The sequence below is a fragment of the Peromyscus maniculatus genome, chromosome 7, assembly GCF_049852395.1.
Source record: "Peromyscus maniculatus bairdii isolate BWxNUB_F1_BW_parent chromosome 7, HU_Pman_BW_mat_3.1, whole genome shotgun sequence".
Taxonomy (NCBI): domain Eukaryota; kingdom Metazoa; phylum Chordata; class Mammalia; order Rodentia; family Cricetidae; genus Peromyscus; species Peromyscus maniculatus.
The window spans coordinates 64931436-64958857 of record NC_134858.1 but is presented as its reverse complement, the minus strand read 5'-3'; the positions used below and the strand labels follow the sequence as shown (position 1 = coordinate 64958857).

At 44.9% G+C, this 27422-nt stretch overlaps 1 protein-coding gene across 6 annotated transcripts in view; it reads left to right on the top strand.

The window, feature by feature from the left end:
* Positions 1-27422, top strand: part of Tln2 (talin 2) — a 419063-nt gene that overhangs the window by 218296 nt on the left and 173345 nt on the right. For all 6 annotated transcript variants that reach the window (XM_076576578.1, XM_042281192.2, XM_006979299.4 and 3 more), the window contains 3 exons: positions 22934-23105; positions 25197-25294; positions 27020-27149. In XM_076576578.1, coding sequence (XP_076432693.1) covers positions 22964-23105; positions 25197-25294; positions 27020-27149 — 370 coding nt within the window. In that variant the 5' untranslated portion in view covers positions 22934-22963. The remainder of the gene's footprint in view (positions 1-22933; positions 23106-25196; positions 25295-27019; positions 27150-27422) is intronic.

The following is a 27422-nucleotide window of genomic DNA, read 5'->3' as shown; positions in this document are numbered from 1 at the left end:
CCATCTTTATCAGAGGCTGTTCTTTGATCTACCTGAGTTTGGTGACCTGAAAGTTGCATGCACCCGTGACATCCTAGGTTTCATCCAAGGAAAAAGTCCTTGTTTTCCCTCCTTGCCTAGGGGACCATTGTTGGGTTTACATGACACCTCCACGACATGGGGTAGAAGCATGTTATTGTGCTGGAAATCAAGGCTTCTGGGAAGGTGCAGAGGTGTGGGGGGGCGGGGGACAGTAGCAGAAGGACACAGGTGCAGATGTTAACTGCCCCATCCTGCAAAACTCACAGAACTGTGGGGCTTAGCTCTTCATTAGCAAATGTGCACATCGGGCTTTGGACTGTGACTCAGGCTGCTGACCTACTTTTCTGGTTACTGAAGAGGCTCAAACGAACCAGTTAGGATAGAAGTCCTTCAAAGTTGGAGTCCTCACTAATCACACCCGGAGCCTCACAAGGCCCTGCCCTAGAGCAGAGTCTCCTCCTCTGAGTATGATTGGGTTTGGGGCCATTTCAGGGTCGGCTGGTGACTTTTCAGTACCAGAGATGAATTGAGTCATCCTTGTATCTGGATCAAAGGTAAGAGGCACAGGTCATGGTTAGAGCTCAAAAAAGGGAGGCAATGCCTTCTGCGGGGAGCTCGACTCAGTGGTACCAGCATCCTTGTATTTGAATGTCGTGTTGCAGGGGAGCCGGGAGGATGCCAGCAGCTGCCTGGAACATCAAGGACAAGGGGAGGACAGGAGCTCCCCCAACATATGTTTGGGGGCTTGCTGGAGGAGCACAGGCTGAGGCTGATGGGGAGAGAGGAATTTTAAATGAAGCCACCTGTCTTTTTAGAGGACGAGACTTTCGAATCCAGCTACTTCTAGGCTTCTGTGTCACCAGCATTCAGGCTGCACTCCGGTGATGCCATGTTGCTAGAGACTGCAGACATGCATGGACAGATGGGACTGGATGCTGGGGGCGCAGTGCCAGCTGCTCATGGTGCATGTGGGACGGGGAGGCAGCAGACATCGAGGTAGAGCTGGGTAGGACCTGAGTTTCTGCTGAAGTCTGTTTGCATTGTCCCCCCACAAAATGGCAGATAGCACATTGTCCCATAGCTGGTGGATAATTGGAGAGTATGAGTTAAGCTGGACACCATGTCAGATGCTTGTTGATACAAGTCATTGGGAGACTGAAGCAGGATGCTCGCTTGACACAGCCAAGTGCGACGTTCTGTATTTAAAAATAATATGTATCTTCTTGCATGATGGATCTCCCCGACCCTGTGTGTGTGTGTGTGTGTGTGTGTGTGTGTGTGTGTGTGTGTGTGTGTGTGTAGACAGGGTCTCTCTATATAGCTCTTAGAGCTCTGGCTGTCCTAGAACTCACTATGTAGACTAGACTGGCCTTGAAGTCACAGAGAATCCCAGTGCTGGGATCAAAGGGATGTGCCATCATGCCTGGCCCTTCCGACACTGTTAAAAACCATTCATCCTAATGAATTTCAGACACTGGAAGTGACAACGTGTGAAACAATTGTTTGGTTTTAACATATATAGGAAATATAAGAGATTATAAAGAGTTTGGTCACACATTTCAGACTTGTGAAACTACCAACTCAAATCTGGGGGTCAACAATCTACCTTGTATCAACACCAGTTGTATTGCCCAGGGCTCAAGAAATCTAAGTTACTCCTCTTTCTTTGAACAAGCAAAATATGAAACCCAAACAAGTCATTTAATGTTGACCTGCAATAATTACATAGTTTGTTGAACTGTGCCCAGATGAATCCTTTTGTCCACTGGAAGACGACACTCAGATGGAGGCAACTGGATGTAGTGACGCACATGGTTTAATCCCAACACTTAAGAGCCTGGGGCAGGAGGATGTTCATTAATTAGTTAAAAATGGCCAGGAAGGTGGTTCCGTGGGCAAAGGCACTTACCACAGAGTTTGACAACCAGAGTTCTGTCTCTTGGACTGATTCAAATGGTAGGAGAAAACCAATTCCCACAAGTTGTTCTCTGACCTTCACATGTGAGGCACAATATAGAACACAAGCGCCAGTGCAGAGAGGCGGGGGTGGGGGGTGGGGGGGGTGGGGGGGGGATACAGTCTTGCACAGTTCTGACTTTCTTCTCTTTTCTCACCATCTCCTAATGGTAGTGGGTGGTGAAGGCCAGTCTCAGATCACCAGTCCTCACTACTTACTTGAGTATGAGTCGAAGTGATGACCAACACCTTGTCCACAGACCTACATCCCTTGGAGGCCACTGCATGCAGTGGTGGAAGCTACAAAAATGAGTTTTGAGTTAGAGCAGCCATCTTTGTGGCCTGTGAAATGAAGCTCATGTGTAGATAGGTAAAAAACAGAAGACTGGGTGACTTGTGTCAGGTGCCGGACAGTGGACACTCTGGGGAGCAGCCCCATGTGTATAGGAGGGTAGTTTTTAACTCGGATGTTGTCCAGTGTATTTCCTCTTGGCCCACCTGCAAGACCAATAACGAAGAATTTTTATACCATGCCCAGCTCAGAGAGGAGTGCGGACATGCTTGGGGATCAGAGAGAGACTCAGGCGAGTGCTGGGAGTAGAAGGATCGAGGAGAAGCATCCTGCTTCCTGCTTGCCTGTGTTAGCCACTCCTGGGTCGCCCATGCCTTTTAAAATTTCATTACCAGGAAGGCTAATGCAGTTCTAGTAGTTAGACCATTTTGTTTCTTGGCAAAAGAGAATTCTTAAGGGGCTGATCCAGCCTTAGATGTACAGGAAGGGAAGTTAGATATTAAAATTTCTGTATCACTCTGCCTTCTGGTGGGGAGGAGTCTGGCCCATGCTTCCTTTGCTTTCCTCAGGGCGAGGATTTATAGGGATTCTGTTTCTGTCTTGCTGTCTTTGTCCCTCCTGGTGAAGGGAGTTGGTGAGTTTTGGGAGCCAGCCAAGGAGGGAATTAGGTAAGCAAAGGACTTTTGTTTTCTCCCTGCTTTTCATGTTAAATTCATCCAGTTGTATATTTAATGGTTACAATTATCTTGAGATAAGCAAGGACACAGAATCATGGTACAGGTCATTGATTTGTGTTTTTAAAGGCAAGGTAAAAATTGAACCGCTGTGTCGGAGATACATTATTTTAAAAATAGAACGAGCTGTACCACACACAGCATAAAGGTTCTGTCTCTTAGCTCTCCCAGAACCAGCTCCATTTATTCTGGTTTTAAAAATTGGTTATTACACAGTTACATTAAAGTGTCAAGTATACTAATTTTTCTAATTTTCTTTCTCTCTCTTTTTTTTCCTCTTTAAGAATACATCTTGTTAAGGCTTGCAGAGTAAAAAGATTTTTATTAGGCAATTATTATCTGGCTTGGTTTCCCCCTCTGTTAATTCTTTCCAGGTAGAGATTGTATTATGTTTCCAGTGCCTGGTGTCATGGGGAGTTTTGAAGTGTTTAACACTAGCATGTAATCCATTAGGGTTCAAATCATGCTATGACTTCAGTTTTCAATAGAAAATAATACAGAAGGGCCCCAAACCACCCGAAGACCAATAAATATGCTCCTTTTCTATAGCCTTGATGTAGATAGAAATTAGAATGTCATAATTCTGTTAGCATACTTAGATTCTTTTACACCAAGAAATTTAAGATTAATAGCAGTCCTAATTGATGGCTCTTGCTTAATTAAACCCTGTTGCAGTTACTCTTCACAACAAGGTGAGGGCTGTAGTTTTCCTTCTTCTTTATTGATAATCCACTGATGATCCTGCTCTGAGATTTAAGTTACTCTAGCTGTGAGAACATTCTTGTACCACCGTGACGTATATGTACATGTGTACATGCGCATGTGTATCAACGTGAGTGGAGGTCAAAGGACAGATGCAGCTGTCATTGACCAGGTAGCACTCGCCTTGTTTTGAGACAGAGTCTCTCTCGGGGCTGGGGCTCAGCCATTAGGCTGGGCTGATGTGCTTGTGTCCGCTTCCCCATCACTGGGATTACAAGCATCTGACTTTTTTGTTCTGAATTTTATGAATCTCCTTGCTGTGTCTGTAAAGTGAGGAAGTGTTCTTGTGTTATTTAGGAAAGTGAGTATCTGTTTTATAATGTACACTAGGGATTCCAGAACCATCATTGCCACCGCTGCAGAATCACATCTGTCAGAAGTAGCTTATGCCTCCTGATGGATATTTCATTAGCCCTGTCTTATTGCTTTATCACTTAAGATATAGCCTGAAGAAACTTGACTTCTCAGAAAGACCTGTCCTTCAACTTCATTTTCTTTGAGATAGAACTGTTGCCTGGGAAACAATCCTTTATTTTCCAAACTGGTTGTAAGAGCTGAGTGAGGAACTGTGTCTTGAGACCTTTATACAGTATTTTGCTAGAGAGCAGACATGGGCCATATTGATGTTATCTAGAAACTTCTTAAAAGATTTATTTGTTTATTTGAAGTATATGTGTGTGTGTGTGTGTGTGTGTGTGTGTGTGTGTGTGTGTGTGTGTGTGGTGAGTGTATGTATGTGCACCATGTGTGTTCTGGAGTCCTCAGAAGCAAGAAGAGGGCTTGGGTCCCCTAGAACTAGATATACAGGTAGTTGTGAACCACCAGACATGTTGGGAGCCAAACCTGAGTGTAGAGACTGGAAGGTGACTTCACATATCCACCTTGGTGGTGTCATTGTTTTGATTTGGTTGTTGTTGTTTTTTTGTTATTGTTGTTGTTGTTGACCTGGGGCTTGTCAAGTAGACCAGGATGGCCGGCCAGTGAGCATCTGCCTATCCCACCTCCTCAGCACTAAGATTAGCAGCATCAGCTAATCACCATGCCCTACCTTTCTTCCTGGGTTCTGGGAATTGAACTCAATTCTTTGTGCTTACTTTGCTACTGTACCCACTGTATTGTTGCCGCAGCCCTGTTTCCTCGGTTTTAGAAGCTGATACAAAAAATTCAGTTTACACTCCTGCCCAGAGCACATATGAAGGTGACTTCCAGATTGATGAAAGATCTAGATGTTTACCAGCTGCAACTATAGAAGTCATAGAAAAATTAGGTATGTCCCTGCACGGTGGCTCACACCTTTAATACTAGCCTGAGGCAAGCAGATCTCTAGAGTCAAGGCCAACCTGGTCTACATAGTAAGTTTCAGGCAGTCAGAGCTACATAAGCAAAACAAAAACAAAAACCCTGTCTAAAGCAAAACAAAAACAAATAAAAAACAACTCATGTGAATTTTTAAGAAGTAGGTATGACCTGGACAGTGGTGGTGCACACCTTTAATCCCAGCACTCGGGAGGCAGAGCCAGGCAGATCTCTGAGTTCGAGGCCAGCCTGGTCTACAGAGTGAGACCTGGGACAGGCACCAAAACAACACAGAGAAACCTTGTCTCAAAACAAAACAAAAAAGAAGTATCATGATGTTGAATTGGACAGAGTCAAATGCTCAAGCAGTGAAATAAATATATATATAATGGGCTTCATCAAAACTGCCAAGCTTTCAAACATTGACAGATACTGTCTAGATAACTTCCAGCATTGGAGAAAATATCGCCAATCATCTGACCAGAGTCTGGGACCTAGAATATATAAAGAACTCTGAGAATCCAATAAGTAAAATAGAAATGGTCCAGTGTTTTTTAATGGACAAAGGACTAGAAGAAGTATTTCTCCCAGGAATAAACAAATGGGCAATGGGCGCTGGAAAAGATGTTCAACCTCTCCAGCTGTTGGGTCCATGTTAAGTTAATGAGATCTAGCACCACCTTCCAGGGTCAATGAACAGTAACAGGTCTTGTTGAATGTGGAGTGATTCAAACCCCTGTGCTCATGGACTAACATATAAGTGGTGCATTTGCCCTGGGAAGATGTCTGACTTACCATCCCTAGATATGTAACCAGGAGAAGAGAATTTTGAGAATTTTAGTCCCAACACAGGAGAAGGAGGAAGATCTAGTTATACAGTTGATCTTACTGCGTAACTGTTGGAAAGGATGTGAGAATAGGATATTGTCTCAGCGGAGGCTTAACTTACTCCCAGGTTGGGTCTCACTCAATGGCATGACTTGGATAAATGCCCCCCAGAGTCCAGTTGTGGTAAAGGCTTCGCTTCCCAGGTTAGGGTGGTGTTCGTGGGTGATAGGAGGGGATGATAGGAGGTCTTAGGAGGGGATGCATTGAGAAAGAATGTCTCTGGAAAGGGCTATTGAAGCCCACCTCTCCTCCACTTCAGACCATGAGTTAGGCAGCTTTTTCTGTGTCGTATTCACACCAGGATGTTCTGCCTCAGCACAGGCCTGAAAGCAAATAGGTCACTCAAGCCTGGGTGGAAGCTCACAAAACTGAGAGACAAAAACACTTGGAAAGGGGATTGCTTTGCAGGTAAAGCAAGCTATGCTTTAGGGATTGGAAGAAAGATCCAGAAAGAAGGCCTGGGAGGCTGGAAGATGGCAACCGGACAAGACCCCAGAACCCACGTAAAGTCAGATGGGGTAGCATGCATCTGTAACTCCAGCCCTCCTATGGGAAGACGGGAAGTGAGACAGGAGAACCCCCAGAAGCTAAGGGCCAGGTAGGCTGGAGTACCCAGTGACGAACAAAAATTCCTGCCTCAAACAAGGTGAAAGTTAAGGATCAGCACCTAAAGTTGTCCTGTCCTCTGACCTCTGCACATACGCCACGTCGTGACTGCTCCTCCACTCAACAGACACGAACACACACACACACACACACACACACACACACACACACACACACACACACGAGAGAGAGAGAGAAACTTTATATATATGTAATAAAAAAGGAAATTTTAACAAAATTTAAGGAAGATCAAGCTGTATTTTAGACTTGATCCTTTGAGGACACCCACCTTAGGAGTTATCTAGTTTAAAGATGACAAAAACATTGAGAAGGGCCACCCAAATGTCAGTAGATTTGTGTTTTTATCAGCCATCCCATTGCCTTCTCTTTCCTATGAGCCCCAGTCAGGAGGTATCAACATTATCTAATCATACATAAATACATACATGTACGATATATACATGTATCATCTAATCGTACATATAGTCATAGAGTGAGGAAGAGGAGGAGCCTGAGGATTGGGGGACTGTCGTCATAGAGGAGGGCCCTTCCAAAGACAAGTTTCTTGTGCTCCCAGGCTGAGTTTGTTGTGACATTTGATTTCTTGTCACTTACTGCTCTCTGGGACATAACAATGGCATTCAATGAAGTCAGTCGTGTGTGTGTGTGTGTGTGTGTGTGTGTGTGTGTGTGTGTGTGTGTGTGTGTTATTTGATGTCTGACCCTGTGGCTTTAGAGTCCCTGTTACCTTTCTCTTTTCTGTTTATCATGTACTGTGTAACAAAATCAATAATGAAGTAAAAGGAGAAATAGCTTTGCTTAACATTTCAGGGGTGATGGAGTCACAGTGTCTATAAATATTTATTATATTTTCCTGAAAAGATACCTTTTTCTTTTTGACATTCAGACTTGCTCACTGAGAGATTCTTCACTGTAGTGAGGTTAGAGGCTCCAGAGAGGGGATGAAACCTTTTCCCCACAGGAAGCTTTTTAGATGATGATGTTTGCTTGCTTGCTTGCTTGCTTGTTTGTTTGTTTGGAGACAAAGTCTCAAACTCTCTTTGTATGTGAGGATGACCTTGAACTGACACTTCTTCTTTTGCCTTCTGAGTGTGGGTGGTGTTAGAGAAAGTACCCCCACAGCCTATTTGTGTAGTTGCTGGAGACTGAACAGGCTTCTTGCATGTTAGCTATTACTCTACCAACTGAGACACATCCCCAGCCTGAACCAAGAAAATTTTCAAAATGACAATAAACTCTGACAAGATTGAAATCTACTATAACAATGGAGGAGACTGAGCCCTTGTGGGTCAGAGCCATTGGCCATCACTACTGAAGGACCTAGATTTCAAGGATGCAGTCTCCTGAGGACTCCATAGCAACCAATGGGAGTCAGCATATAAACATTGATGGAGTGTTTTCATCTGTTGGTGGTGCTTTAACAGAATAGTCACAACTGGGTAGCTTGTGAGCAGAAAGCATTTCCCACAGTTCCAGAGGCTGGGAAGTCAGAGATCAGGGGCCAATGAGTTCAGTGCCTGTTGAGGGCTGCACCCCCTTCCCAGGACGGTGCCTAGTTTCTGGGTCCTCCTTCACAAACACTATGTTCTTACATGGAAAAGAAAGGGAAGAGACAAACTTCTTTCCTCAAGCCTTTGAAAATCCATCCATGAGGAGTTCGCTCTTGTAATTTAATCATCTCCTTAGTCCTCTTGTCCCTTCCTATTCAATCCAGGATCAAATTTCAACATGAATTTGGGAGGGGACACAAATCTCAGACCTTGGCAGGGCGTGTACACGATGAGTTCTTATTCTTATTTAAGTCAAGATGCCTTCTGTAGTGCTAAGGATTATCCATCTTTATTCACGCTTGATAGCTTTATAGCATGGCCTTTAAAAATAACCTACTCTCTGCATAGGATTGTAATAAGGGAGAACTCACCTGGGTCGCTATGGTGTGGCCACTGGACCAACTAATAGGATGGCCTCACAGTCTCTGTAAATTCTCATTAGAGGTTCTAGCTTGCATGCAAATTTACCACCATAGCTCTCTAAACAAGGACAGCAGCTCGGTTTGAGTCGTCCATTGTTATAGACAAATAATTCCTTGAGGATGTAGTCTTATGCTTTGGAACCTGTGCCACCTGTGGGCTGTGGTTGAAGCTGGGTGACTTTAACGAGCTTGTGCGGGAGGCCGTGTCCACTGTGTCTGAATCTTACCCACTCGGGTCTTCCCTGGGAAGGTCAGCACTGTCCTAGACTCATCTTGGGATCCTTCAGGAGCCTCAAGGACTCCCAGCCACATAGACGCAGAGAGCTGAGCCTTCATTCTTGAGTCATATAGACTTCAGAGGGACTTTGGTGATGGGAGCAGCTGACGCTCTTGTTCTGGACTCTTCACCTGGGTTGCTCTGTGGTTTCTTCCTGCACTTCCATTGGAGCTCACAGAGGGCAAGTCTTTTCTCAGGATGGCAGTGTCTGGCACTAAGGGCTCTGTGCAGGGTGTGAGGGTTGAAGGCCTTTGGATGCAAGAGCAGCCTTTCTCCATCCTCCTCATTCCCCTGTAGCTGTCAGCTTCTCCCTTCTCTGTTGCTGTCACCATAGCAACGGACTCTCAGTCTTCCTTCCCAGGGCTCTAGATACTCACACCTGAAATTTGAGGAGGTTGTGCTGAATCTAGTGGGCCATTCTGTAGAGCTAATTTCTTTCCTGCCCCTTTCTAGAGACATGGGTTTCATCTTCTAAGGAAGTCATGCAGGATAGTCGAGAAACAAATACGGAAAGTGGGCTTCTGCTGTCATTAAACTTTATATATTTTAATTCCTGAAAAAATTCCGTACCATAGCAAATTCTAACAATCCCCCCCACACACAAAAGAAATCTATCACTTCAGAAAAATGCTCTTGTAGGATGCTTGTAGGCACATATGTCAGAGAAACCTCTTGTTTCCTTCATCCTAGGCTGATGGACATTTTCGTTGTGACATGCAATTTTGTTGGGTGTTACAGAATAGTGATATCCAGGACCATAGAGGATGATGCGTCCAGCTGAGAGTTCCACCTCTTATCATTTATACCTTTATGACCTCGAATGGCTGTGCCTTTGCCTACATCAACTCCTGCATCTATGACTTTGCTTGTTTAGACGTGTTTTTCTGCTTACCTCGGGGTTTACTGTCTGTACTTTATATGCTATTGGTCAAGTCATGTCCAAAACCCTACTTAGATTAAAATTCCTTTCCAGGGAGAGACATAAACAATGTCTATCCTCTCTCCAAAGATCCTGGTGACAAATGGATGCTGGAAACACAGGCGTGCACTACCAGAGTTCACGCAGAGGAACCAAGGAGTTTATTGGGCTCCCTTACAGAGCATAGGTGGAGGGTTACCATTTACAGAAGTATAGGTGTTTCCACGCACACCAAAGGCTCCACCTGTGAAGCCTTTACCCATTAGAGATGAGAGCTTTCCTGCAGTTGTATACATGGAGCCCGCCTCCTCTATTCTTCTCTGGCTTATATACTTTAACCCCTCCCCAGGGCTACATGGAATAAAGGCAGAGTTGCATCCAACAGGTGGGAGCAGCTGGAACTCAGGTCAGGGTCTTGTGACCCTGCCCAGCCCTCCATGAGGGGATCCAGACAGTCAATAAACACAGCTGGCATGATCCTTTTGCAAGCAGGTGCAGCTGAACTCCCCAAAATATTGGTGATTTGGCTTGGAGGAGAGTCATGCACAACACCTACATTTTATAAAATTGTATTAATTAAAAGTATGACAGTATTTTACCTAGCTTAGTAGCAGTGTGATAAGTTCCCATAGACTCACTGACTCAGAAGATAGAACTCTCTTTCCCCACAGTTGAGGAAGCTGTCGTTCCAAAAGGATGGTGCTGGTTGGAGCGACAACTTCTGAGGTCTGTGAGGGAAGCGTGTGACCCAGCCTTCTCTTGTTAGCTTGTGCTTGTCCATCTTCTCTCTGTGTCTTTATATCTTTCTTGTTTCCAAATTCTACCCTTCATAAGAACACCAGTGATTCTGAATTATGGCTGACCCTGTGTTAGTCTTTTGTTTTGCTGTTTTAATAAGAAGTATATGAGGTAGGTTTGAAGCTGCAGCTCAGTTGATCAAGTACTTGCCTGACATGCGCAAAGCACTGGGTTAGTGGTGCATGCCTATGTTTCAAGCACCTGAGAAGCACAGAGGAAAGGATCAGAACCTTGGGGTCATTCTTGGTTACACAGTGAATTTGAGCCAATCTGGGATATGCGAGCCTGTCCCTGCCTCCGCCCAGAAAAAATCCTTAAGTGATTAACTTCAAAGGTGAAAAGGTTTCTTTTGGCTGGTGCTTATTTTAGTTATGGTCATTTGATCCTGTTGCTTTACACATCATGTCATGAGCTCATGGCAGAGGAAGCTGCTCACCTCATGGCATCAGGGAAGCAAAGAGGGACAGGAAGGGGTAGGACTCGAAAGAGCTCCTCTTCAGTGGCACTCCCCCAGGGTCCTAACTTTGTTTTATTGGGCCCCACCTCCTAAACGTTCTACCGTCTCCCAGTGTCGCTGTACACTGGGAACTAATCCTTCAGTATGTGGGTCTTTGCAAGACATTCAAGGTGTATCTGTAACAAACCACAGTGCATGATTTTAACAACCTGTCTCTGCAAAGACGGTCATATGACTAGCTGGTCTACTGGGGATGGCCGCATAGGAGGCTTTGTGTGTATGTGGCTGTACCTTAACTATGCCATGGAAGGTTCATCATTTCCTGTCATCTCCCATATGCCTTTTTTTCTTTCATTTATTTATTTGTTTGTTTATTGTTTAACAGTTTCACATAGATACACCACACACACTGACAACTCTCACCTCTGGCCTACCTACCACCCCCATTCTCCTGTGTCCCTCACCCCCTTTGAATCTCTCACAATTATGTCTATCCATTTTGTTTCGGGGCCAACTAACCAAGGACCATCTGTGTGACATGCTTTGGAGCTATCCATGTGAGGTTGGTGAGCTCAGTCCATATACAACTAAAGACAGTGAGTCCCCTTCTTCTAGAACCCGTTGATAGCCAGGAGTTTGGAGATATGGGGTCGGGCTCCCCGAGCCCCTCCCCACTCCCTGACTGACTGTTGGTGTGGACCTGATCTTGTGTGTGCCCAGGGAAGGTAGCAATAGTTGTTGGAAGTTTATGATTGCGTTGGTTGTATAGAGTCTAGAGGATGGGATTTTTTTTTCAGCCATTCACCCTGTCTTCTAGTTTACATACTCCCTCTGTCCTCTTCTACAATGTTCCCTGAGCCTTAGAGGGGTGGCAGAGGTGTCTTGTTTAGAGCCTCTAACCATTACTTACTCTCTGAATCATGGGCAGTCTTGAGTCTTTGTATTCACCATTGTTTATTGCAAGGAGGGGCTTCTGATTAAAGCTTTCCCTTGTTTTGTTTTTTAAAGTCTCACTTATTTTTCTTTAATGTGTATGGGTGTCTTGCTTGCATGCACGTCTGGGCACCACATGTGTTCCTGGTACCCACGGAAGCCAGAAGAGGGTATCAGATCCCCCAAAACTGGAGCTACAGATGGTTGTTAGCGTTCATGTGTATGTTGGGAATTGAACTCGGGTCCTTTGAAACCATTGAGTCACCTCTCCAGCCCTCCCTTGCTTTTAGATGAAGTAAAATTGACACATAGAGACTTAACCACGATTAGCTTTTGTTATTCTTAATGTAAATCTTGTTCGTAATCCACTGACAAATTGGACAAGAGTTTTGATCTGGCTTCATTTTATGAAGACCAGGATAAATGGCACCCCATCAGCCCTTTTGTGTAGTTAAGATCCTCATTATAGCTGGAGGGGTCTGGTGGGCAGTTCTCGAAACCTGGGCTTACAGAGGTCAGAGTATTGATGCTTGCCAGTCATGTCCACCCAGGTTTTTGTAGGGAAAAACTGGTTCAGTCCCTTCTTCTGTCATTTCTACAGTTTGCAATATATTTTAAAATTTATGTTAAGCATCTATCTTTTCTCTGCCTCTTGTGTAAATCTGGTTTATGGACCACACCAGATGTGTTTTCTCCTATTCATTTCTTTGCTGATTCTCTCTCTTGTTCTGGTCTCTTACAGCCCGAGCCTTGGATGGCAGGATCGTTCTGCAGTGTAGATTGAACTATAAAACCCAGATTTATTTTTGGCTGCCCAGTTGCTAATACATATTCATTTAGCTATCCTATAACTCAAAACACAAACCGATGTTCCCTATATGTTTGCTTCTGTTTTTGTCCTGTGGTCTTAGTCTCTTTTGAGCTTCTCTGAAGAAATGTTGATATGGATAAAAAAAAAAAGAAAAATATTTAGATATTTAGCTTACAAAAAAATCTGAAATTAAAAACATGAGAGATTTAAAATGGAAGAGTCTACTATAGCCTTGTTTATGAGTGTTAAAACCTGCGTATAGCCAGTGTACGTACACACACACACACACACACACACACACACACACACACACACACACACAAATGCAGCATGGTACATTATAAAATTCTTCATTGCAATATTATGTATATATTAAAATATTATTTCTACAGAGTTTCCAATACTGTTGAAAATGATTATTATGGAGTTAGAGCTTCATAGACAGAATTATATAGAATGCATTGTCTTAGCTATATAAAAATAGACAAAACCCAAAGGGGATGCATCAAAATGTCAGCATTGCCTATCTGTAGTTGGAATGGGGCTAGACACAGAAGTCTGAATTCAGGCAGACCTGGGTGTAAGCCTTCTTATAAATACCTTATAAGGTCTTATAAGGTATACCTTTTTATAAAGCATTCCCCTTTATTAAGCCTGATTTATTTATTTATTTACCCAGGATAAATCGGACTTCACTTACTGAATTATCAGACAAGTGTGTGACACTCAGTAATTCACTGAGTGCTAGTTCAATTATTAATAACAGTGTTAATAATAAATATCTCTCCCATTTTACTGCTTTCTTAACACAAGCACTTAGTTTCTGCATGTTTCCTCCTATTTAGAAAGTATACGTTTGATGAACTAATAAATCCACTATATTTTGGCTGGCTTACTTAGGCGAAGTCCAACCCCTTAGTAATTGTGTTTTAGAATCTGTGTGCTTGACCCATAAAAAGGGTTAAGAATTACTGCCAGGTATATAGTCTAATGTAAGTTCCCTGCTATTATTTACAATGTTTTAATCTATGCATTTATTAGTGTTTTTACATTATGGAAATGGGGAAATTATATATAACAGATTTATATATCCTGATTATCAACCTGAGTGGATTCAGAAATACTTAAGAGAATATTAACCATACCTCTGGGTGTGTCTGTGGTGAAGGTTCCAGAGGATATAGTACACAAGGGCTTTGACTTAATCCATGGATGGATTGAAAAGTAGCAAGGTGGGGGTCTTAGCGTAAACGGGTTGCTAGACACCGTAAACGGGTGTCTTTGAATGGCAAATGGTGGCTCTGGCCTAGTCTTTTCCATTACTATGCTCTGCTTCTTGGCTTCCCTGAGATGAGCAGCCCCTGAAGGACAGCTACAGGAAACTTCTGCTGCCGTGAGATTCTGCCTTTCTGCAAGCACAGGGCATGGATGCAGCTATAACCTCTGAAATGAAAGCTCGTTTGTTTTCCCGGGCATGTGCCATGGTGAGGAAAAGGCTAGCCCAGTAGCCTGTGGAGATCTCTATGCAATGGTTCCCAAGTCTGAGATGGGGAACATTTTTAACTATGTACATTTTTCCTGGAGCATTCCCATGTTTGAGTATAAATGGTATGGTCCGGGAGAAAGGGCCAGAAAATAAAATGAAACATTTTGAGAAATTCAGTCCAGTCCAAGAATGCTGGATGGGTCACATGACAAGTCTACCAATAGACTTTGAGTCTGTGGGGATGACAGGGTTAATTACAATATAAGCTACTTTTGACATTGCTGTAATGAAAGCCACTAAAGGAAGGGGGGGGTGGGTTGTCTTGGCTCACGGTGTGAGTACATCATGGCAAAGACAGCATCTGATCAAGCCGAAGGCGGCAGGTCACTTTGCCTTTGCAGCCAAGAAGCAGAGAGACCTCAACTCACTTTCCCTTCTTTATTCAGCCTGGAACCCCAGACCATGGAATGTTGCTACCCACTGTTAGGGTAGGTCTTCCCCCTCCTCAGTTAATAAGTCAATCTCGGTTCCCTCACAAACATGCCCAGAGCGATTCCAGGAGATGCTTGATCCTGTCAGTACTATCCACCACAGTCACATTCCTAGATTTGTTTCAGCTCTTCACATACACACCAGATTTTCATATCAAGTCTCCAACAGAAATGCCCTTCTGATATGTGGTTAATAGATTAACATAGATAAATGGCAAGAATATTTCTTTAATTTTCTTTCCTTTATTCCTCACAATTCTTTCTTGCGAAAGCCACGCCCTGTTGCTTTTGTGAGTGATGGTTTGCAGCCTTTCATTGAAAGGGGCCAGAGCTGGGAAGTGGGAGGTTCCTTCCATTTTATTATGTGAAATTACACATGATCATGTCTGTGTGCACCATCACTTTACATTTGAAATCATGCTGCAGCAGGTAGCATTCAGTAGGGACCACACCAGCTTGGCATCTCATTAAATACCAGCATGAGGAAGCACTTGGGGGGGGGGGAGTGTGTGCAGTTCTTTACTATATTCCCCCCATAATGAAGCTAGAAAATACCTACCTTTCCCCCCAGATCTCGAAGAACAGAGCCTCATGTATTCCAGGTAAAGACTAGTGTGTGGGCTCTAGTCCTCACAATGATGTGTGCTGTGAAGACAAAACTGTCTGCCTCAGCAGCATCATGTAGCATCTACTGTCCTGAGACTTCATCAGGTTGTCATGAAGGGTCCAGAAACACCAAGTGATGGGGAGAGTTAATGTCTGGGTCACCAAGTGCATGCTAAGTAATTCACCGCTCTCCTGGTTTTGACCTTTGGAATGATTTCCTTCTATTTTTTTTTCTTCGATGTGACCTTTTATTTTATTTTTTTATTTATTTGTTCATCATCCTTTCTTCTGAAAACAGCCTGTTGTCAACAATCTGAAGAAGTTAAGGTGTAAAAGCATTCAAAATGAGAGTTCAGTGTAGAGCCAGTTTCTTTCTTTAGCTTTTGCTGAGGCAGAAAACAGCAGGTGGACCAAAAGGTGGATCCTAGAGGATTGGGAGGGCAGATGATTTATTCTGCTGTCTTGAACATCAAAGCTGAGTAGTGAGGTTCCTGGAAGCCCACGAGCATTCTTAGTGGTCTGACAGAAAATGACAGGATATTCCTCACACAGCCTAGGAATTCACTTATCTCTCCAGATCCTCTGTATGTATCCTAGAAAGGGAGAAGGGGAGGAGGGGGGGGAATCACTGTCACTTTCTAGCCTGTCAATACATGCAACAGTGACACATTCCAGAGTGCCATGAAGCTGTTCCGTACAAAGGGTCATCATGTGAGGAGCCTGTTAGCTTCTTTAGTAACTCAGCCCAGGAGTATCACAGCTGAGGCGAGAGAGAGTTACAGTGGAGAGCTGAAGAGGAGATTGAGCTGCCCACACTGTGGCAGTGGAAAGAGTAGTCAGTACCAGCAAAGCTGGATTCTGGTTTGGAAGGTATCAGGACCTGGACAAGAGAATGGTCCGTTTCAGGAACACACACTAAAATACCTAGACAGTTGCTCAGGAATTAAACACATACCCATGCCGTCAGAGTGGGAATCTCTGGGTGGATGAGGCTGGCATCTCAGTAGTTTGATCTGCTTGTTAGAGAACATTGCATTCTTGTTGGCTCACAGTTTGAGGGTGGGTATAGGCCATCATGGTGTGGAAGGTATGGTGGCAAGAATCTGAAGCAGCTAACCCATTGTATCCTCAGTCAGGATCCAGACAGACAAACGCTGGTGCTCAGCTCACTTTCTCTTTTTCTTCATTCCAGGAGCCCAGCCTGTGGAACAGTGCCATGCACATTTAGCGTGGCTCTCTCACTTCATTTAAAATAACAGAGATTCCCTCTCTGATAGGCCCAGAGGCTTGTCTCCTGTCTGACTGACAGTCAATATTGAGCATTGCACGCCTACTTATCAAAGTCCTACATGCATTAAAATCATCTCCCAGGAGAGGATAGTGCTACCTGTATTAAGCATCTGTTTCCTTCTCTCTTCCTCCCCACAGCAGGATCTTCCAGCACTTCCCTGCTCCGGAGTCCTATACTTCTCTGTAGCTCACTAATGCATCCCTCTGCAGAGTCTCCTCATAATTAGACATCATCTTTAATAAAGGGCAGCTCTCAGCTCCTTTGCCTGAAAGTCTGACGTGTGTGTGCATCCTGAAACACTGATGGAGGCAGATGCACATGTGTGCTATTAAAGTTGAGTAGAGTTGGGCACTGTCGACCTTCACGATGGACTCCCAGGTGCCAGTGCCAAGTGTATATTGGAGCATGTGCAGGGTATATTGGAGGAATCCTTGGAAGGCTGCAGACATACTACATGATAGCTCTCTCTGCTCACCTGGTGGTTTTATTGGGAAAGTCTCTTGACTTGAAGGTGATAGTTTCTTCATCTAGAAGTAAAATGTATAAATATCTTTTCCCATCTCTCTATATTCTACACTGTAGAGCAGTGGATCTTAACCTTCCTAATGCTGTGACCCTTTAATATAGTTCCTCCTGTTGTGGTGACCCCCAACTATAAAATTATTTCATTGCTACTTCATAACTAATTTTGCTATAGTTATGAATTGTAACATGGATACCTGCTATGCGACCCACAGGTTGAAAACTGCTAATCTAGGCCATCTTTAGTTCTCTTACTGAGATAGAAAGACCACCTTTCCTCTACTCCTGCATTAAAGTCAACATGGAGCCCTTCTCCATGGCAGGTGTTACCAGGAACAGTGTACCCATTCCTTATCCTCCCTCAAGAACCTGTCCATGAACATTGACTTGTGTGGCTTTGTTCTTTCTTAGGGTTTTTGTTTTGTTTTCTTTAAGTTCATTTTGTGAGCCATGAGGTTGGGGTTCTGTGGTCCTTGAAATGGGTTTTGGGAGTGTAGCCATAGTTTGGTCTGATGGATGTTGGCACCCTGTTTATCCTTAAGCCTTTTGATACTTCTTGCTCAGACTTGAGGGAACTCCACAGATGGGAGTAACACCCCGTGCGAACCTGGTTAAAAGCTCAAGGCTGGGAAAGTGATGTGGTCTAGTAAGCAAGGTAGGGCTTCTATTTACCAGATGGGCATAATACATCTATCAGATTGCCTTCATAGATATTTATGTTTATGTCCATACATTAGTGCTGCTGTTAGCTTTAGTCAGAGAAGGCTCTTTTCGCAGTAGGCAGTGATAACCATAGAAACATCTGTTCAATGTTTTGAGAGTGACTATTGGATGCTCAGCCTTAAATGGGACCTCATCCAGGGCTCAGGAGCTTCACAAAAGATGGGGCAGAATGAATGCAAGAGCCAGAGGAAGAGGTGAAATGTTGTGGAAGTGTGTCTCCTGGGCATGACCTTTGCACTCCTGGACTCACAGCAGGTATGGTTGCCTGCCCATCTCTGAGGATCCGTGGGCAGCTGATGGTTGCTGGGAGAAAGGAGTGACATTTTTCAGTGGTGTAGTCACTGGTTTAGGGTACCCATGCTCCTGTAAACAGTCCTAACGGAACTCATGGGACACCAAAATAAGACATGAACAGTCTGCCTATATCTTTCCATGGAGTCCATATTAATTTCAGGGATCCTCAGTATCTGCCATGTGTTGAGGTCTTGAGATTCAAAGCTGATTATCTGGACTCAGCTCTTGTTCCCAGAGGCCAAGAGGGGTGATGGTACTCTACTGGTGGACATGTCCCCAAACCCATGGTATAGATGAATGCTTAATGCCAGATTGGGAATGGGCAGGGGTCATAGTGGCAGCCCCATGAGTTATTAGAGCTGCCCCATGGCTGGGATTTTTATTGAACTCCTTGGTCTCATGCTCATTTCACACCTGTTTAGATAGTTAATTATTTCTCCTGGGTTCCTTCACCGATAGTCCTTCCAGTAGAAGTTACTTCTAATTGATGGGCTCAAAGTTGAACAGTGGTCCTAGCCTTTCTGAAAGAAAACCACTGATGGTCTTTGGGGACATTTTCCTATGTCAGGGCTCCCACTAGGCGCAGAGGGGGCATAGTAGGTCTGGCACTTTGCTATATGGATGCTGGGTGCTTTGAAAAACATGTTCCTTACTGCTTTGCCTGAGCAGATAATGAAATGGAATTGTCCCATGTGGGACAAAGAGAGAGCCTCTCTAAGCAGGCCCAGCCTCCTGGGTCCTCAACAGCCAGGAAGAGTTGAGAGGGAGGGAGACATACTGAGGAGAGCCTGGGTAACTCACAGAAAATGTGACTCCTGTAGAGGAAGCAAAATGGGACACCTGGCTGCTTACCCACCCCACCACCCTAGAATAAAAGCCAGCAGGCTCCCGGGGAAGGGCTGGCTTGATTTACCTTTCAGGTGGGCCTGCTCTGCTTAGTGTGTTAGAGTCTGACCATTCAGGGAAAGCCCTGTGCAGCTGAGCCCCGAGAGTCCTGGGAGGCAACATTTTACAGCACCTCTGCGTAGCAGAACCCCAGTGCATGGTGGGTTCTTCCTGGGTAAAGAAGCCACCTCTCTTCCTTTGTAGAGGTGCAAGTAAGACTGTGGAGAAGTGGAAGCCCTTCCCTTGGCTCTGCTCTGAGAGAGCAGAAGTACTCACTGGAGCCTAAGCTGTAAGTCCAGATGAAGGCTAACTTTGTAAAGGGCCATCTGTATGTTGACATTTGGTTAGGAGATGCATGTGGCTATCAGACATGGCTCCAGAGCAAGGAGCAGACATGAAGAAGGGGGATGAGTATCGCCATCCATAATTGGATGCAAGGCCATCCCGTGGGTTACAGTCAAGAAAGGATGAGCATACTATCCAGCCCTTGCTCTCCTGATGAGGCCACGTCCCCTTCGGCTTGCCATTTTACAGGGAGAGGTGCAGAGCTCTCATATTGCTTCCCAAAGGGCATTCCTGGGCAGACTTGACTCATAAGTGCTCCTGAGCTGGAGCCAGACATGATACTAGCCCTGCCCTATAGAGGGCACTCACTGTCTTTGCCTCTTGAAGAGCTCTTGGATTTGGGAAATCTGAATATCTCTAAGACTTAGATGCTAAGACTCAGCCTCTCCGCAAACACCTAGCTATACATCTCCTTGTGAGATCCCAGGATGTGTAGGAAAGCGCATGCATAAGGCTGAGTGCTGGATCTGTGCGGTGTATGGAGGGCTTACTGGAAGGTGCTTGCTGTGAACAGCAGTCTTGTCTGCCTTGGCTCCCTCTTATGGAGTCAAGCATAAACAGTAAGATCAACTTTGCTTCCTCTGTGCTAGCTGAATGCAGTGTGATGCTTCCGGTGTTTCTGTGACACCCAAGGCTAATTTTAATAACAAAATTACTCAGCACTATCTGTGTGCCGTTAACACGGTTAGCTCCCTGGATGCTATGGCAGCCTTACTGATAGATCTCTTTTTCTCTTGTCCACTTTTCTGAGGGGGAGACCGAGGCACAGGGCACTTAAGAATTCTGGGTGGTACGGTTGGCAAGGCAAGGAGGTGTGGAACACCTCTTGGTCCTGACTTGTCGGGCATAAATCCAAGGAATAGTTACTCATGTTGACTGATGCTGGGTGTTTATATTAGAGCTCCCTGGCTAGGGCTGGGCTTGCTTGTCTCTGGTTGGACCAGGATGGTCCTATGTGTACAACAGCTCTCTGGAATCGGAAGGTCTTTTTATTTAATGTCTGTATTTCACAGCTGGTTCCAGTGGCTCATCTTCTCTAATGCATGGCATGGAAGGGTTTTTTTTTTTTATTGTGTGTGCTGGTCCAAGTGACCTTTATAATTGAAAGCAAAATATCGTCAGAGTGAGAAGAAATTATTAAAAGGGAAATAAAGGAAATGTCATGAATTTACAATACGTCCTGTCTTTTAATGTACACACAAAATATTTAAGATCAATATGAGAGCAGACACTCAAACTGGAGTAAAAGGAAACAAAGCTACCTTGGCCGAGCCATAAATAGCTACAGAAACTCATACGTGAATTTGACTGTGGGCTCTCTTGCAGCGAAATCTGAAAAAGGAGCCCAATCAGCCATTCTGTCTGCCAAGGGTGCGCTGTTAAGATGGGGTTAGGATACAGGAGTGGAAACAAATGTCAGATGGAGAAGGAGCCTGAATCGTTACCCAGGTGGTTGTTTGAGCTGCATCGTTTGCTCAGGAAATTCAACAAGACTGCTCAAAATTCCTCATCTTCAGTTAACATCTCTAAATTGATAAATGCTTCAATTCTCTTTCCTTGCTGTAGGGTACAGCATGGCACTTAATGCCAGCAAACGTCCGTTTTGCCAGAATCTTGCTCATTTAAGAGTGGCGTGAGAACTAGCTCATTGCTATGGGGCTTGTCAGGACGAGTAAATCATGTGCACGTTGATTTCAGATCCAGGCACTGGCTATGTGAGCGGTCATCTTGTATGATAATAAAAGCCCAGTCTTTACATGTAAATAATTGTTTAGGACAAAGGGGCTGGGGAGGTGGCTCAGTTGATAAAGTGCTCACCATGAAATCATGTGAATTTGACTTCAGATCTCTCCACCCATGCAAAAAACCCGGCCTGGAGGCATACACCCCTCATCCTAGTCTTGTGCGGGCAGGGGCAGGATGATCCCTGGCTCACTGGCCAGCCAGTCTAACTGAATTGGTGGGCTCCAGGTCCAGTAGAGAAGCCTTGTCACAAAACATTTAAGTGAGGAACGATAAAGGAAGATGCCCAAGGTTGTCCTTAACTTCCACACACATAAACACACATGAACACATGGACACATACATACCACGTGCACCCACATGCTCACAGTCCTGTAAAGTAAACTGTTCGTCTTGTTCATTTGGGAAAGCAGAATCACAGTAAAATAAGGAGCTAGGAGCGAGAAGACCGTGCTGGACACTCGTTAGTCCTGGACCTGTGTGCAGTTGAACAAAAAGGCCCATCTGTCTGAGGAGGGATTTCTTTACCAATCTGTTCCTGGGTAACGATGGTGATGCTCTTTACTTCGGTTGTTCTAGGTGATTGAATAGTTCAGAACATGACTCTCATGACCTCTGCTCTTCCTCATTCTTTTGAGCTTCTTTCCTGTGCTGAAAGAGCTACCTGAATTGTATGCCTTCCCTCCTGGGGTAGCTAAGAGGAGGAAGCATGAGAAGTTGGTGAGGGAAGCTGGCCATGGGTACCGATTTCTTCCTACTTTCTAAAGGTCAGAAGCAGAGAAGTGACAGAGACAGAAATCCAAGGCACTCCTGGCCTGGGACTGAACCCAGACAGCGGGGGCCCAGAATCGAGATGATATATGGTGAGGGAGGGCACTTAGGTGCCCAGAACTGTCTTTAGGACCATCAGGAGGCAGACCCCATATGTCTTCCTGATACGACAGGTGGCACACTTTTAGATGAAAGTTTTTCCACTTAAAATGGAAACTTCTGCTTGGTCCTCGATGTGTTGGTATCCTTTGAGCCAGCCCTCTTCCCCATCTCACTCCTGACCCTAATACCCCCTTCAGTTTGGGCCCCACATTCCACTAAACTGTGTTACCTGAGTTGGCAGGGAACTCCAAGCTGTTGGACGCCTTGTCCTCATCTCTCCGCTGGCTACTGGCTTTTCGTTGTTCACTCTGACATCTCTTTCTCCATCCTTCTTCTACCACTACAAGGACACTTGGAATTCTTTCTCCAGGGTCTAGAAAAGATTAGCCATCCCTTCTTCTTTGCTCCATCTAATGAAAGGCATCCATGAGGAAACGGAGCCCCACGGCCTTCTCCACTGACTTCTACCCCTGAGCCACGCTGGGACATCTTGGGGGTTCTGGGAAACTCTGTAACACAGCAGAACTCCATTTATCTCTGGAGCTCAGACTGTTAACTGAAAGTGGTCATAAGTCCTTAAATATGCCTGCACAAAGAGAGTTGGAGGCAGTTGGCTTTGAGACCTTGATATGATGGTGGAAAGTGTCAGCCGTTTCCAACTCCTCTGTCCTGTTGGTAGTCTAGCCACTGCATAGGCTGTAGTGACTTCATTCAATTTGGGCCTAATTTTTGACAATCATTGCTGCTATTCATGGAGGAATAGATGGTGACATTTCTCAATTATCATTATCACACATGACACTCAGACCAGTTCTGACATGATTGTGAATGACTTTGTGGTGGGACAGCCGGGCCACTAATTGAACCTTTTTCCCCCCTGCAGCTAAATAATGGTTGTATGAATCAAGGCTTATCTCCTTGTGTTTTCTAGACGCTCTGAGCAAAACCCATCAAGTCATCTATGAAAATGGTGGCGCTATCCTTAAAGATCTGTGTCCGCCACTGCAATGTGGTGAAGACCATGCAGTTTGAGCCATCAACAGCCGTATATGATGCCTGTCGAGTCATTCGGGAGCGAGTGCCCGAGGCACAGACTGGACAAGGTGGGTCATGGTTACTCATTGGTTTCTGAAAATGTGCTTGGATGTCCCTGAACTCTGTAGCTAAAGGGACATACCTAGACACATATAAAACATCTCTGTTTTAAGCCAGCCATGGAGGCTCACTCCTTTAATCCCAGCACTCTGGAGCCAGAGTCAGGCTGATGTTACTGAGTTAAGGCCAGCCTAATCTACATAGCCAGTCCCAGGCTAGCCTGTACAACCCAATAAGACTCTGTCTCCAGGAGGGACAAATCTGAATGTTCAATGAAATGCCTTCTATATTACTTCCCGTCAAGAACAAGGCTTTCGTTGTCCATGACCACATTAACATGGACCCTCAGTACTCAATGTGAATATGCCTGTTTTCTTGGCCCTCCTCAGGTGAGCATCCTGCTCTGTAATTTACAAACCATTTTTTGATGTGTCACTACATGGGTTGAATAAAGAGTAACATACTTGCCCGATACATACTGACTCCAAGTAGCCTTAGCTCTGTGTGCAGGGCTTACTGTGCAAGCCCCCTGAAGGAGCCTCATGAATTTTTTAACTCAGTTTTAAAAAAGATTTTATTTTTAATTATGTGTGTATATCTGCATATGGGTTTATGCACATGTGAGTGCTGACACCTACTGCGTCCAGAAGAGGGCACTGTTTATGATAATCAAGTTGCTGAGTTTTGCTAAACCAGAAATAAAAATTTGCACACAGTCCCTACCTGACCCTAAGATTTGCTTGTCCAGTCTCGCTGGTTCTTTTCAGTTCCTTTGTTATTGTTTTCTGGCACTGTTAGAACTTTTCTTTGGGCTGAATTGATACAAGTTCTGGCGAAGGCCTCTGAAGACTCAAATCATGTTCCTGAGGTGCTGTGGGAATCCTGACCCTTAGGAAGGCTCCAAGGTTCCTTCAGTTACATCAAGGAAAAGGCGGGCTGGGAAGGTGGCCCAGTCAGTAAAGGGCTTGCTGCAGAAGTATTGGGGTCTGAGTTTGATCCCCCAAACCTTCATAGGCTTGAGATACCATCACTGGTAAAGAGGAGACAGGAGGGCCCCTGGGGGCCAGCCTCGCGGTCAGCAAATACCCGCGAGAGACCCCGTCTCAGTGAACAAGGGAGATGGCACCCTGAGGGATGACACCGGAAGGTCATTCACATACTAGGAAGAGAAAAGTCTAGGTGGGAAATGACCGTGCTCCTCTCCTGCCCGCTGGTCTCTCGGACTACCCACATTTGATTAAGACACCTTTATAAAGAATATTGTTTAGTTCTCCAACTATTTTCTTCATTTTGTGGTATTTGATGACAGAGGCTTCACCCCATCAGGAAGTCCTAAATATCTTGTTCATTTCTTTAAAATTCTGTTTTGTTGCAAGGTCTTCATCCTATAGCCCAGCCTGGCCTCCAATTAGTCAGTCTTCCTGCCTCAGTTTCCCTAAGGCTAAGATTACAAAGCAATTGCCACCAATCTTTTAAAACGTGCTCTTTTTAATTTTTTTATTTATTTATTTTATTTTATGTACTTTGGAGTTTTGCCTACATGTATGTCTGTGTGAGGGTACTGGAGTTATAAGATAGTTGTGAGCCACCATGTGGGTGCTGGGAATTGAACCCAGGTCCTCTGGAAGAGCCGCCCAGTGCTCTTAACCGCTGAGCCATCCCTCCTGCCCCCTCCCCCCCCCATAACATGCTCTGTTGCTATGACCCATCTTTCCTGCTTTGCCTCCGTGGCTCTGGTCTTAGGTGGTTGCCGCCTCCATTTTTTTCATAACTGTGGGTGCCTGGCTAAATGAGACTTCGACAGCAAGGACCAGAAAACAAAGCCAACTTCGATTAGAAATGCAGACTGTGTTCCTGATGGTTCTCTTAGACTTTAGGCACACCTCCAGCCCACTAGTCCATGTGTATGGACCTTGCAGTGGCCGTTGATTCTGCTGGAGGCCCCTGCTTCCACGGGGGTGAGTGATGCTGTGCTGTTGGTAAGAAGCAGGTCTCTTTGGGGATGGACAGCATTCTCCTCCTTGCCCAGTCAGTGTGCTTGGGCCAGTGGTAGCTTTGTCTCCACTTGGCCTCTTTTTCTCTCTCTGTTTTCTTTCCAGCCTCTGACTATGGGCTGTTTCTCTCTGATGAAGACCCCAGGAAAGGGATTTGGTTAGAAGCAGGGCGGACACTGGATTACTACATGCTGCGGAACGGGGTATGTTGTTGGTCCTGTTTTCTTTTCACTTTTTTTTTATCTATTTTTATGTGTATGGATGATTTAATTGCATGTGTGGCTGTGTACTACTTTCTTGACTGGTACCTTTGGAGTTCAGAAGAGGGTGTTGGATCCCCTGAAACTGGAGTTACAGACTACTGTGAGCCGCCATGTAGGTGCTAAGACTCAAACCTGGGTCTTCTGGAAGAACACTCAGTGCTCTTAACCACTAAGCTGTCTCCTGAGCCCCATCTTTAATTTTTTTAAAATAACATTTCCTTATTGTGTGTCTGTGTATGTGGATTTGTGTGTTTCGTGGCATGCATGAAGATGCCAGAAAACAACTTTCAAGAGTTGGTTCTCGCCTTCTGTAACGTGGATCCCAAGAACTAAACAATCTTGGTGCCAGGCACCTTTACCCACTGGTCCAGCTTGCTGGTCCACTGGTTCTCTTTACTCATTGCTTCACTGCTGGGAAACCAACTATAGAAACCCACTGTGGCTAATCTAAGAGCACCTTATTAACAATTCCCATACCATGAACCTGCAAGGCTGTCCAGGTGGTGAGAAGATGCTAAAAACCTAAAATTCTTGAAATTCCACAGAAGCATTGAAACAGTTCGAGGTTAATAAGCTGAGCAGCGTCTCCATGCTGAGCAAAGTTGGGGCTCCGCAGTTGTGAGATAAACTACAGTATCTTCCTTGAGTAGATACAAGGTGTCCCTGGACTGAGTTAGAAACTGAGGCTACATGATGGAAAGCAGAGATGCCCTAAGACTACCCAAGGCTTGTTTTTGAAAAAGAAAGGTCAAATGGAGATGCATCTTTATTAACTCTCAGTGATAGTAACAAAAGTTACCTCTGCAGTTTAAGTGATGAATAAAAACATGCTGAGCATTTGTCCCTCCTTGACCTCCAAGGTCCTCGAGTTTTCTGTGCCTGATGAAGCAGGTTTGTCAGATCCACCAGGCTTCCAAAAAGCAAGAGTGGAATGTTCAGTTAGTTTGTGGTGCTCACTCTGCCTGTCTGTGGTTCTGTTTCTAAGAATTAAAATGAAAACTACGAGGTCTCCTATTTTGAAGTAACCCCCAACCTCATTCTTTGTTTTATCTTACCACCAGTGTCCTTTCCTGCAGTCTCGTCAAACTGTTCCTGCTTCGATATGCGCCTTCGATGACGCTTTCTGGGGATATTATTTATGTCTTTCATTATGTAGACTACATATACAGTAAATACATACAGCAAGCGTTCTACAGTAACATTTTATAAAGAGATGTCTATTTGGTGTGTGGAGGTAGTAAACATTGTTTCTGGTGACAACGCATGGCTGGAGACTCCACTGTCATTGTGTGAAGTATCGCCTTCTCCTCCCCCATCTCCCCAGTGTTTGCTCTTTCCCGGCCATTGGAGCATGTAGCCATCTTCACTTTAGAGAAAGTGGTTTTCAGTCATTGTGAGCTACAAGTATTCCCTCTTGAAGGACAATCTTATTAGGAGAGGTGTTCGTAATCCTCCTGAAAGTCATTACTAAGCTCTCAGAATTCTGTGTGTGCATCCCAGCAGCACCCCTGCGAATACTTAGGCTTTCAGAAGAGTTTTGGACAAAGGAAGATGTAGGCATCTTCTGGGGACTTGATTTCCAAAGAAAAGTGTCCCGATGCCGCTGTGTTTTTTCAACTCAGAATGTGGCATGTGTATGTGTGTGTGTGTATGGCTTGTGTCTAGGATATTTTGGAGTACAAGAAGAAACAGAGGCCTCAGAAAATCCGGATGTTGGATGGCTCTGTGAAGACCGTGATGGTGGATGACTCGAAGACAGTTGGAGAGCTCCTGGTCACCATCTGCAGCAGGATAGGTGAGCGGCTCAGCTCTCCCTGTGGCTGTTGCTTTGGCCACACCCACCCCTGCCCACACCCACCCCTGCCCACACCCACCCCTGCCCACACCCACCCCTGCCCACACCCACCCCTGCCCACACCCACCCCTGCCCACATCCAGGAAGGTACTGTCCGGTCTTTCCATTTGCCTGGACTCCAGCTGGTATAAAACTTCTCGCGGAGCTGTGGTTGGGAGCTTTTATTTCCCTTTGTAGAAAACAAAAAGGAGTTTCTTGGTGAAAATGATTTTT